The sequence below is a fragment of the Moschus berezovskii genome, chromosome 2, assembly GCF_049115385.1.
Source record: "Moschus berezovskii isolate FMDL1 chromosome 2, NW_MosBer_1.0, whole genome shotgun sequence".
Classification (NCBI taxonomy): Eukaryota; Metazoa; Chordata; class Mammalia; order Artiodactyla; family Moschidae; genus Moschus; species Moschus berezovskii.
In genome coordinates, this window is record NC_142461.1 from 115,053,505 (window position 1) to 115,066,431 (window position 12,927).

The 12,927-nt window shown below is 40.1% G+C and overlaps 1 protein-coding gene and 1 long non-coding RNA gene across 3 annotated transcripts in view; one reads left to right on the forward strand and one right to left on the reverse strand.

Annotated features, from left to right (window-relative positions):
* PDK1 (pyruvate dehydrogenase kinase 1) overlaps positions 1–12,927 on the forward strand; it is a 50,694-nt gene that overhangs the window by 25,071 nt on the left and 12,696 nt on the right. For both annotated transcript variants that reach the window (XM_055397279.2, XM_055397278.2), the window contains exon 9: positions 12,682–12,792. In XM_055397279.2, coding sequence (XP_055253254.2) covers positions 12,682–12,792 — 111 coding nt within the window. The remainder of the gene's footprint in view (positions 1–12,681; positions 12,793–12,927) is intronic.
* The window catches only part of LOC129537656 (uncharacterized), a 105,474-nt gene continuing 103,212 nt past the window's right edge, over positions 10,666–12,927 (reverse strand). Inside the window, exon 4 of the long non-coding RNA XR_008682072.2 lies at positions 10,666–11,101. This is a non-coding gene — a long non-coding RNA (uncharacterized LOC129537656). The remainder of the gene's footprint in view (positions 11,102–12,927) is intronic.

Genomic DNA, 12,927 nt, shown 5'->3' on the forward strand with positions numbered 1-12,927 from the left:
GAAGGACTCCCTTTAGCATTTCTTGATGGGAGAGTTCTACCAATGATGAACTTTCAGTTTTTGCTTATCTGAGAATGTCTCAATTTATCCTTCATTTTATCCATAATTATCAATATATTATTCAATTATCCATAATTTTACTGGCTATGGAATTTTTGTTTGATAGGCTTTTGCTTTCTATATTCATTTCTTTGAATATGTTAATCCTTCTACTCCACCATCTTGAAGGAAGCATTACTACGAACAAAGTTAGTGGAGGTGATGGAATTCCAGCTGAGCTATTTCAAATCCTAAAAGGTGGTGCTGTTAAAGTGCAGCACTCAGTAATTTGCCAGCAAATTTTGGAGACTCACCAGTGACCACAGGACTGGAAAAGGTCAGTTTTCATTCCATTCCCAAAGAAAGGGAATGCCAAAGAATGCTCAAACTACTGCACAATTGCACTCATCTCACACGCTAGTGAAGTAACGCTCAAAATCACTGCTGACAGTGACTGCAGCCATGAAATTAAAAGACACTTGCTCCTTGGAAGAAGGACTATGACAAATCTAAACCTCACTTTAAAAAGCAGAGACGCCACTTTGCCAACAAAGGTCAGTATAGTCAAAGCTGTGGTTTTTTGAGTAGTCATTACAGATGTTGAGAGTTGGACCATAAAGAAGGCTGAGTGCTGAAGGATTGATGCTTTTGAATTGTGGTGCCAGAGAAGACTGTTGAGAGTCCCTTAAAAAGCAGGGAGATCAAACCAGTCAATCCTAAAGAAAATCAACCCTGAATATTCATTGGAAGGACTGATGCTGAATCTGAAGCTCCCATACTTTGGCCACCTGCTGCAAAAAGAAGACTCATTGTAAAAGACCCTCATGCTGGGAAAGATTGAGGACAGGAGGAGAAGGGGGCAACAGAGGATGAGATGGTTGGGTGATACCACTGACTCAATGGACATGAGTTTGAGCAAACTCTGGGAGATGGTGGAAGACAGGGAAGCCTCACATGCTGCAGTCCATAGGGTCGCAAACAGTTGGACACAACTTAGTGACTGACAACAACAGCGATGTTAATCCTACTGCCTTTTGGTCTTCCTGGTATGATCAGAAACCAGCTATTACTCTTATTTGGATATTTTGTGTGTGAGAGTCACTTTTCTTGTGCTTTTAAGATTCTTTCTTCTTGGCTTTTGACAGTTTGATTGTAATCTGTCCAGGTGTTGATCTGTCTCATTGAGTTTGTTATACTTGGAATTTGAAGAGTTTCATCTTTTTCATCAGAATTAGACAGTTTCATTTATCATTTCTTCAAATATTATATTTGTTCCTTTCTCTTTTTGCTCCTGGAATGCTCAATATGTGCATGTCTGTACATTTGATGGAGTCCCACAGGTCTTTTATACTTTGTTCATTTTCTTTCTTTTGCTTTTTTCTTTCTGTTTTTCAGACTGGATTTCACTTGAGCTGTTTCACTATTGATGAGTCTACCTTCCATATGTTTAAATCTGCTGTTGAGCCCTCCTAGTGATTTTTTTCAGCTGTTATTATGCCAATTCTCAACTCCAGAATTTCTATTTCATTCTTTCATATAATTTCTATATTTATATCCTATTATTTACTTGGTGAGGCATCATCCTCATAATTCTTTAGAAATGATTTCTTTTAGTTCTGTGAACATATTTAAAATAGCTGATTTAAAGTTTTTGTTTAGAAAATATGAGTTTCCTCAAGTTTAGTCTCTATTGATCCTTTTTCACCCCTGTGATATGTATATCTTATAATTTTTGTTGAAAATCAGACATTCAAGAGAATATTATGTAACAAGTCTAAAAATCATTTGCTTCCCTGCTCCCTAAAGTTGATTGTTGTTTGTTTCAGTTAAGATCAGTTTAGTCACTCAGTCGTGTCCGACTCTTTGCGACCCCAAGGACTGCAGCATGCCAGGCCTCCCTGTCCATCACGAACTCCTGGAGTTTACTCAAACTCATGTCCATTGAGTCGGTGATGCCATCCAACCATCTCATCCTCTGTCGTCCCCTTCTCCTCCTGCCTTCAGTTTTTCCCAGCATCAAGGTCTTTTCAAGCCTGAGTCAGCTCTTCGCATCAGGTGGCCAAAGTATTGGAGTTTCAGCTTCAGCATCAGTCCTTCCAATGAATATTTGGGACTGATTTCCTTTAGGATTGACTGGTTGGATCTCCTTGCAGTCCAAGGGACTCTCCAACACCACAGTTCAAAAGCATCAATTCTTCAGCACTCAGCTTGCTTCATAGTCCAACTCTCACATCCATACATGTCTACTGGAAAAACCATAGCTTTGACTAGATGGACCTTTGTTGGCAAAGTAATGTCTCTGCTTTTTAATATGCTGTCTAGGTTGGTCATAACTTTTCTTCCAAGGAGCAAGCGTCTTTTAATTTCATGGCTGCAGTCACCATCTGCAGTGATTTTGTAGCCCCCAAAAATAAAGTCAGCCCGTTTCCACTGTTTCCCCATCTATTTGCCGTGAAGTGATGGGGCCAGATGCCATGATTCTTAGTTTTCTGAACGTTTAGTTTTAAGACAGCTTTTTCACTCTCCTCTTTAACGTTCATCAAGAGGTTCTTTAGTTCTTCTTCGCTTTCTGTCATAAGTGTGGTGTCATCTGCATATCTGAGGTTATTGATATTTCTCCCAGCAGTCTTGATTCCAGCTTGTGCTTCTTCCAGCGCAGTGTTTCTCATGATGTACTGTGCATATAAGCTAAATAAGCAGGGTGATAATATACAGCCTTGATGTACTCCTTTTCCTATTTGGAACCAGTCTGTTGTTCCAATTCCAGTTCTAATTGTTGCTTCCTGACCTGCATACAGGTTTCTTAAGAGGCAGGTCAGGTAGTCTGGTATTCCCATATCTTTAAGAATTTTTCAGTTTGTTGTGATCCACACAGTCAAAGGCTTTAGCATAGTCAATAAAGCAAAAGTAGACGTTTTCCTGGAACTCTCTTGCTTTTTCGATGATCCAACGAATGTTGGCAATTTGATCTCTGGTTCCTTTGCCTTTTCTAAATCCAGCTTGAACATCTGGAAGTTCACGGTTCGTGTACTGTTGACACCTGGCTTGCAGAATTTTGAGCATTACTTTACTGGGGTGTGAGATGAGTGCAATTGTGCAGTAGTTTGAGCATTCTTTGGCATTGCCTTTCTTTCGGATTGGAGTGAAAACCGTCCAGGTCCAGTCCTGTGGCCACTGCTGAGTTTTCCAAATTTTCTGGCATGTTGAGTATACACTTTCACAGCATCATCTTTTAGGATTTGAAATAGCATAACTGGAATTCCATCACCTCCACTAGCTTTGTTCGTAGTGATGCTTCCTAAGGCCCACTTGGCTTCACATTACAGTATGTCTGGCTCTAGGTTAGTGATCACACCATTGTGATTATCTGGGTCATGAAGATCTTTGTGTATAGTTCTTCTGTGTGTTCTTGTCACCTCTTCTTAATATCTTCTGCTTCTGTTAGGTCCATACCATTTCTGTCCTTTATTGAGCCCATCTTTGCATGAAATGTTCCCTTGGTATCTCTGATTATCTTGAAGAGATCTCTAGTCTTTCCCATTTTATTGTTTTCATCTATTTCTTTGCACTGATCACTGAGGAAGGCTTTCTTATCTCTCCGTGCTATTCTTTGGAACTCTGCATTCAGATGGATATATCTTTCCTTTTCTCCTTTGCCTTTCACTTCTCTTCTTTTCTCAGCTATTTGTAAGGCCTCCTCAAACAACCATTTTGCCTTTTTGCATTGCTTTTTCTTTGGGATGGTCTTGATCCCTGCCTCCTGTACAATGTCTCCAACCTCTGTTCATAGTTCTTCAGGCACTCTATCAGATCTAATCCCTTGAATCTCTTTGTCACTTCCACTGTGTAATCGTAAGGGATTTGATTTCGGTCATACCTGAATGGTCTAGTGGTTTTCCCTACTTTCTTTAATTTAAGTCTGATTTTGCCAATAAGGAGTTCATGGTCTGTGCCACAGTCAGCTCCCGATCTTGTTTTTGCTGACTCTATAGAACTTCTCCATCTTTGGCTGCAAAGAATATAATCAGTATGGTTTTGGTATTGACCATCTGGTGATGTCCATGTGTAGAGTCTTCTCTTGTGTTGTTGGAAGAGTGTGTTTGCTATGACCAGTGCGTTCTCTTGGCAAAACTCTATTAGCCTTTGCCCTGCTTCATTCTGTACTGCAAGGCCAAATTTGCCTGTTACTCCAGGTATTTCTTGGCTTCCTACTTTTGCATTCCAGTCCCCAATAATGAAAAGGACATCTTTTCTGGATGTTAGTTTTAGAAGGTCTTGTAGGTCTTTATAGAACCATTCAACTTCAGCTTCTTCATCATAACTGGTCAGGGCATAGGCTTGGATTACTGTTATATTGAATGGTTTGCCTTGGAAACGAACAGAGATTATTCTGTCATTTTCGAGATTGCATCCAAGTACTACATTTCTAACTCTCTTGTTGACTATGATGGCGACTCCATTTCTTCTAAGGGTTTCTTGCCCAGTGTAGTAGATATAATGGTCATCTGAGTTAAATTCACCCATTCCAGTCCATTTTAGTTCACTGATTCCTAGATGTTGATGTTCCCTCTTGCCATCTTCTTGTTGTCCACTTGCAATTTGCCTTGATTCATGGACCTAACATTCCAGGTTCCTATGCAGTATTGCTTTTTACAGCATCGGACTTGACTTCCGTCACCAGTCACATCCACAACTGGGTGTTGTTTTTGCTTTGGGTCCACCTCTTAATTCTTTCTGGAGTTATTTCTCCACTGATCTCCAGTAGTATATTGGATACCAACCGATCTGGGGAGTTCATCTTTTTGCCTTTTCATATTGTTCATGTGGTTCTCAAGGCAAGAATACCGAAGTGGTTTGCCATTCCCTTCTCCAGTGGACCACGTTTTGTCAGAACTCTCCACCATGACCTGTCCATCTTGGGTGGCCCTACACGGCATGACTCATAGTTTCATTGAGTTAGACAAGGCTGTGGTCCACGTGATCAGATTGGTTAATTTCCTGTGATTGTGGTTTTCAGTCTTCTGCCCTCTGATGGAGAAGGATAAGAGGCTTATGGAAGCTTCCTGTTGGGAGAGACTGACTGAGGGGGAAATCGGGTCTTGTTCTGATGTGCAGGGCTATGTTCAGTAAATCTTTACTCCAGTTTTCTGTTGATGGATGGGGCTGTGTTCCCTGCCGGTTGTTTACCTGGGCCAGACTATGGTGGAGGTAGTGAAGACAGGACCTCCTTTAGAAGGCCCCATGCGTGCACTGCTGCACTCAGTGCCCCCAGCCCTGCATCAGGCCACCGGCAACCCACGCCTCTGCCAGAGACTCCTGGACATTAGGAGAAAGTCTGGGTCAGTCTCTTGTGGGCTCACTGCTCCTTTCTCCTGGGTCCTGGTATGCACAGAGTTCTGTTTATGCCCGCTAAGAGTTTGTTTCCCAGTTCTGTGTAAGTTCTGGCAGCTCTATGGTGGTAATGGCCACCTCCTCCAAGAGGGCATACCAAAGTCTGCTGCACCCAGAGCCCCTGCCCCTGCGGCAGGCCACTGCTGACCCGCACCTCTGCAGGAGACTCTCACACACAGCTCTGGCTCAGTCTCAGTGGGGTCTCTGGGACCTGGTGCACACGAGGTTTTGTTTGAGCCCCCTGAGTGTTTCTGGCGGGTATGGGGTTTGATTCTAGATGGAATTTTGCCCCTCCTACCGTCTTGCTGGAGCTTCTCCTTTGTTCTCGGACATTGTTTGTTTAGTGACTTTTTGAAACTAATTCTGTGAAGTCTATATTCTTTGTTGTGTGTGCTTTCCGCTTAGTGGTCAACTAATGGTTGAACTGAACTTTCCTTAAATGCCTTCTCCCTGTCTTTGTCAAGGGATTCTGTGTGCACTTTGGGACACACCTTCAATGTTGAATCAGGCTGTTGACAACTCTTGACTTAACCTTTACATTCCGCTTGTACAGGGCTTCGGTCAGGTGGAGGTGAATGCTTAGGACTCTCTCAGGTCCTTACTGAACATAGCCCTGAGCATGAGCATGACCTTCTAGGTTCCCAGGATATCCTTGAGTTTTTCTAAGCACCTACGGACATCTCATTCCTTAGTTTTCCTACTAAGTTTTTTGGGTAGCCTGTTATTTGCCTTAACTGTTGTAGACTGCATCAGGCAGCCATCAGTTACCTCTAATTGTCTTTGCTAAGTGTTTCTGAGGATAGGGAGTAGGAGCATACAAGACTTTTTGCATTAAGGAGCTCAGAATCAGGTCAAAGGTCAAAGAAAGACAGTGTTTCTAGTGGCTGTCAGGCTGCTGGTTTCACTCTGGTTGCAGGTTGTTGGTAGTGGGGATGGGAGGTTGGGAAAAGGCAAGTTAAAATAGCACAAAGCTCATTGTTGTTTTTCTTGAGTACATACTCCCTGTATGGCTACAAGCCTGTGGTTAATTTCCAGAGTTCTAACAATTTGTGCCTTTTTGCTTTGGTGCTTTGATGGGGGACATTTTGGAGCTCCTTTCTCCTCTGTTTCTGCTGATATTACTTCTGCTATTCCTTTTGAGAATACTTAATGCCTATTCAAATTCCTGTTTCTTTGTGTCTGACCAGTTTTAAGTGAAGTTTAAGTTCTTCAGCTCCATTGTGAAATTTCATAATGATGTGACATGAAGTGGCCTTTTTGTACCCATTGACCTGGGCCTTTTAGAATTTCCACTGTTTCCTTGGTACTTCCTTCTTTTCTGTTTATCTTTATGATAGTTATATTTTGAAAATTCTGGGCTTCATGAAATGGCTCTCTAATTTATTCTTATCTTTTCCTCTTGTTTTTTATATCTTTAACTTTTCATTCTACCCTGAGATTTCTTGACTTTGAATTCCCAGCTCTTGTTGAATTTTTATTTCTATTATTATAAATTTCCCAGGAACTATTATTTTTATTATTTTTTCATAACATTCTGTCCTGGTTTCTTCTTTTGTCACTCTGAGGATAGTAATACTAGTTGCTTTTTAAAAAATTAATATGCCTCATCTCTCTGTACTATTTCCTCTGAATTTTTTTCTATTTATCCCTCTTGGTTATTGATATAAAAGAATGAATCACAAATAAATATATGGCAATATCATCTGTCAGCTAAAAAACTGGTATGAATATGTCACTTTTTTCCAGTCCAGATGTTAATATGTGTCTATTTTTTGGTTAGTTATTTGTCAGCTACATGCTCATTAAGGTTTATCTGATTCAAAAGAAGCTGCCTGTGTTCTGCTTTGGGACAGCAGCTGTGTTCCAGCATGGTCTTTCTCATACCTTTTTCTGCTTCTGTTTTATGTGCTTTAGCATGCTGGTCTGCAGTTGCTTTGGGACAGCAGCTGTGCTCCAGCATGGTCTTTCTCATACCTTTTTCTGCTTCTGTTTTATGTGCTTTAGCATGCTGGTCTGCAGTTGTGTTCCATGACTTGTAATCATCTATCACTGCATGGATTAGTATTCACTGAGCTCTTAGGCACTCAGAGACTTGCACTGTGCTGGTGGCCAGGCTTTGCTATAAGGGAGTCTGCCTGTTTGGTATAAAGAAATGTTCATGATAACCCAGCAGTTACACTCCTAGATATATACCCCCAAAGCTTGAAAACAAGTATTTAAGCAATGAGTGTTCATAGTAACATTATTCACAATAGCCAAGAGCTAAAAACAACCCAGATGTTCATCAGCTGAATAATAAATCAACAAAAATGTGGTATATAGTGGAATATTATTTGCCCATAAAAGGAGTGAGGTATTGGTGCATGCTGCAACATGAATGCTACAACATTAAAAATATGTTCAGTAAAAAAAAACTAAACACAAAAGGCCACACATTATATATGAAATGCCCAGAACAGACAAATATATAAGGACAAGAAATACATTAGTGGTTACTTTAGAAGTGTAATCAGTAGAGTCCAGGGTTTCTTTTTGAGGTAACGAAAATATTCTAAAATTGACTGGGGAAATGGTTGCACGTACCTATGAATGTAGGCATTCCTTGCCTTGTTTTACTTGATTGCACTTTGCAGATACTGCATTTTTTACAAATGGAAGATTTGTGGCAGCCGTGCATTGACCAAGTCTGTCAGTGTCATTTTAACCAACAGCATTTGCTCACTTCATTTCTCTGTGTCACATTTTGGCAATTCTTGCAATATTTCAAACTGTCTCATTCTCATGTTTGTTATACTGATCAATGATCTTTGATATTATTCTAATTGATTTTTTGTTATTTTTAAATTAATGGATATATACATTTTTAGATGCTTTTGCACACTTAATAAACTGCAGTATAAATGTAAACATAACTTTTATAGGCACTGGGAAACCAAAAGATTCAAGTGAATCGCTTTATTGCAATATTTCCTTTTTTTGTGGTGTCTGGAACTGAACTTGCAATATCTCAGAGGTATGCCCGTTTGTTAAAAAGCCATGGAGTTGTACAATTTTTTGAAAATTTCATTGTTTATTTTTTTATATTTATTTTTATGTATTTGGCTGTGCTGGGTCTTAATTGCAGCACATGGCATGCAAACTGTTAGCTATGGCATGTGGGATCTAGTTCCCTGGCCAGGGATTGAACCCAGGCCCCCTGCATTGGGAGTATAGAATCTTGGCCACTGGCCCACTAGGGAAGCCCCTGAGTTGTACACTTTAAATGGGTGGATAGTATAGTATGTGAATTATATTTTAATCAAGCTGTTTTAAAAAAGCAAAGCTCATAAGGGTCTTGAACAGACTGTTCCAGAAGTGCTTGTAAAAGGTCTTAGCTGTATTAGGCTTTACCTCTTCAAACCCAGGTCGCATGACTGCATCTACCCTTGTTAGCTCTTTACATAGAGCTTTGAACCCCATCACTTACTCTAGACTTTCCGGATCAAGGCCTGGAATTTTTTTCCCCATTCTTTTTGCTGTTCAAATTATTGACATTTTTAACTTATCCCTCTGCTAATTTAGATTTTTTTTTTTCTAACTTACAAGTCTGACTGCTCTTTCAGACTTGGTGTTTGGTCCAATTGCAGTAAGTGACAAGTATTATAGCCACATATCTGATAAATTAAAACTTACACATCTTGGTTCATTCACTGTTGGCAGTTTTTTTTTTTTACACACCTGACCTTGAAAAAGCTGTTGTATAAAAATCTTCGGGAGCTATGAGTGAGTTCAGAATTAGTAAATTTCCTGCCTTCAGAACTGTCATCAAGTTAGTAATGGTTCATTTCCCTTGGACCTGAAAATCCACATACATTAGCCAGGGAGCCTAGTGTTATGAGAAACAGAACATTAGGGATGGCAGGTCTCAGTTGGATGATGTTGAGAAGTGGTGGTTTCATGCACCGAGGAGAAAACTTTAAAAGTAATTGGCAACTTCTCTTCCTCCACCTTCCTGTTGACATTATTCCACACCACCGTCCACTTTCACAATCTCTTTCCTTTCCCTTGGCATAGTCTTGTGTGTCTATGATTCTCAAATTTTTCTTCAAATAGTCTTCAGAGATTTTTTAATTTCTACATCTCTTTCACAATATATTTGTCATTAGAGTGCCATTCTTGTCTTGAAGATACACAGACCAAATGTCTGTCTGTCTCTCCATTATTCCCTCCTTCCCTTTTCCCCTAAGAACTGAGGTTCTCTGGTATAATATCTGTTAACAAGTTTCGTGGAAACACTTTGGACCACTTTAAAAACTGGTCGCAGGTTTGGTTGCAATGTATTATTACATTTTTGGCTAGAGAGCAAAAGCAGTTACCTTTATCAGTTTTTAACTATGCTCCTATGGCTTAGATGACCCCTTTACCTCTAATGAGATGACACTTTTCAAAGGCACCTCTGGCCTTTCTGTTCCACTCTGCTTTTATCCTACTGTCCCATGGCTAGAAATCACTTCTTGTGTCATATCTGCTGGATTGCTGTACTGTTTCTGGCCAGAAGGTTAAGGAAAATCAGGAAATATTTATAGAGCTGTACCTTCCTATCTTAGTATCTGTTCTGTTTTTTACTTACTTAATATTTGTAGAATCACGCTTCTGATTGATGTTACCAGTAAAAATGTAGCAGAGCATTAAATTAAAGGATGAATAATTAACAAATTGATGCATTTCAGAAAATGCCCAGAGCCCTTTATTCATCTTACTAAAATAAATCTCTTCACAGGGCTTTGAATTCATAGCCAAGAACAGTTTCAAGCATAATGCTACATACAAGTTCCTAATAATGTTCTTGTATATTTTTATACTGCAATTATCTAATTATAGACATATCAGAGGCAAGTCTTCAAATGGCATTTCAAAGCAGATTTTTATTTTAAAACTTAAAATATCTGTGAATTTCTATTGTGAGAGTAATATATATGCACACACACAGAGTTTTTTGACTCAACCAACATGAGTTTGAGCAAGCTCTGGGAGTTGGTGATGGACAGGGAAGCCTGGTGTGCTACAGTCAGTGGGGTCGCAAAGAGTTGGACAAGAAGAGCGAGTGACTGAGCTGAACTGAAAGTTTTTTGAGACTATAAAAACTCAACTATATGTTGTTACTGAGCAACTAACACTATAAGCCATTCAAATTGACTTTTTATTACATATAATTCAGTATGGTTTTTATCTATATATCAATATGTTAAAGGCAGGTTTGTTTGAATATCACAATCATGTTAATATTATAGATAGTAGAATCAATTTAGATTTTGTGACAAGAGAAAATGGCTCTAGTAGATTAGAAGATAAAGCTATACAACATGTTGTTGCTGTTCGGTTGCAAAGTCGTGTCCAGTACTTTGTGATCCCATGGACTGCAGCACACCAGGCTCCTCTGTCCTCCACTGTCTCCTGGAGTTTGCTCAAGTTCATGTCCATTGAGTTGGTGATGCCATCCAACCATCTCATCATCTGCTGCCCCCTTCTCTTGCCCTCAATCTTTCTGAGCATCCGTATCTTTTTCTGAGTTGACTCTTCGCCTCAGGTGGCCACAGTTTTGGAGCTTTAGCATCAGTCCTTCCAATGACTATTCAGGGTTGATTTCCTTTAGGATTGATTGGCTTGATCTCCTTGCAGTCCAAGAGACAAGCTAGGAAAATATGTTCCATGTTAATTGAAGGAAAATATAATGAAGACAATCTGTAAATAAATTACCAAATTTAGTATAGAGTATGATTTGAGTTGGAAAAGGACATATGAACAATACAAAGAACTGTGTCCTTTATAACTCACCAGAAAGTTGTCTGGGAGACTATGCTATGAAATTACTTGTAGATGAGACTCTTAAAACACAATGAAATGGTTCTATTTTTTTCCTCTCTGTAAATGAAAATTATACTTTTTTACCATAATAGAAGTAATTGTGGAAAAAGTTAAGAAACTAAAGCCCCCAAAGAAGAAAATTACTTATAATTCCATTGAAATCGAATTATATTTCATTATAGACTTCTGTGAGAAGGAAATGGCAACTCACTCCAGTGTTCTTGCCTGGAGAATCCCAAGGACAGGGGAGCCTGGTGGGCTGCCGTCTATGGAGTCGCACAGAGTCAGACACAACTGAAGCGACTTAGCAGCAGCAGCAGCAGCATAGATTTCTGTAATTTTTACGGAATTAGAATGTTATAAATGCTTCAGACGGTAAAGCGTCTGCCTGTAGTGAGGGAGGCACAGGTTCGATCCCTGGGTTGGGAAGATCCCCTGGAGAAGGAAATGCCAACCCACTCCAGTACTCTCGCCTGGAAAATTCCATGGACTGAGGAGCCTCATAGGCTTTAGTCCATAGGGTCGCAAAGAGTCGGACATGACTGAGCAACTTCACTTTCACATGCTTCTCCATCTTTTTGCTACTGAACAATATTTTATGAACATCCATGCCAATACATATAGTTCTATGTAATACTTAATGGCAAGATAGTATTCTATTTTAGAATGCATATTAGTTTACTTAAGTAGCCCCCTGTTTAGGTGGTAATCCAGTTTTAGCTGTTCTGCACAGTGCTATGATGGATATTCTCATACATACTTTGCATGCTTTTCTCATAATTTTCTTAAGATAAACATTTTTGGGTCAAAGGGTACATGCGTGTTTAATCAGGTTGCCAAACTGCCTGCCAGAGAGGAATTACAGCTTTGTTGTTACCCAAGACAAGCTAAGCCTGTTCCCTGTTGTGTGCTGCGTCACTAGTGTGACTGCAGTAATTACACAAAACCACAGCATTGAAAGCAGGCTTCACAAGTGTCTCAGTGGTAGAGCATCCGCCTGCCAGTGCAGGAGTCAAGAGAGATTCGGGTTCAATCCCTGGGCTGGGAAGGTCCCCTGGAGAAGGAAACGGCAACCCACTCCAGTATTCTTACCCAGAGATGCCCATGGACAGAGGAGCCTGGCAAGCTACAGTCCATGGGGTTGCAAAAGAGTCAAACATGATTTAGTCACTAAACAACAGCATTGAAAATTTATATCGTAGTGGAGTTCTTTATATCTTAAAATTTTATGTATTAGAGGGATTAAGTCCAGCAGTGGGGGAAATGTTTATGTTTGTAACTTGGATCTCATGGTATTCATTTTGAAAAGCAGGGCTCGTCAGCCGCAGTTAAATGGTGACACAGCATGCGTGGGTATTTTGCTGTTTCTGGGATTTTGTCACAGGGCATAATCCTTTCTCTCCCTAGATGAGTGACCGAGGAGGTGGTGTTCCTCTGAGGAAAATTGACCGACTCTTTAACTACATGTACTCCACTGCACCCCGGCCTCGAGTCGAGACGTCCCGAGCAGTGCCCCTGGTATGTGATAAAAAACCGTGAAGTGGGTTTTTGTGACTTGCCAAAAAAGAAGTTACCACATAAATCAGTTGAGCCGTTGTGTGGGGTCCACAAACAGGATGAAGGGAAGCTATTAGAGAAAAACAGCAATAACAC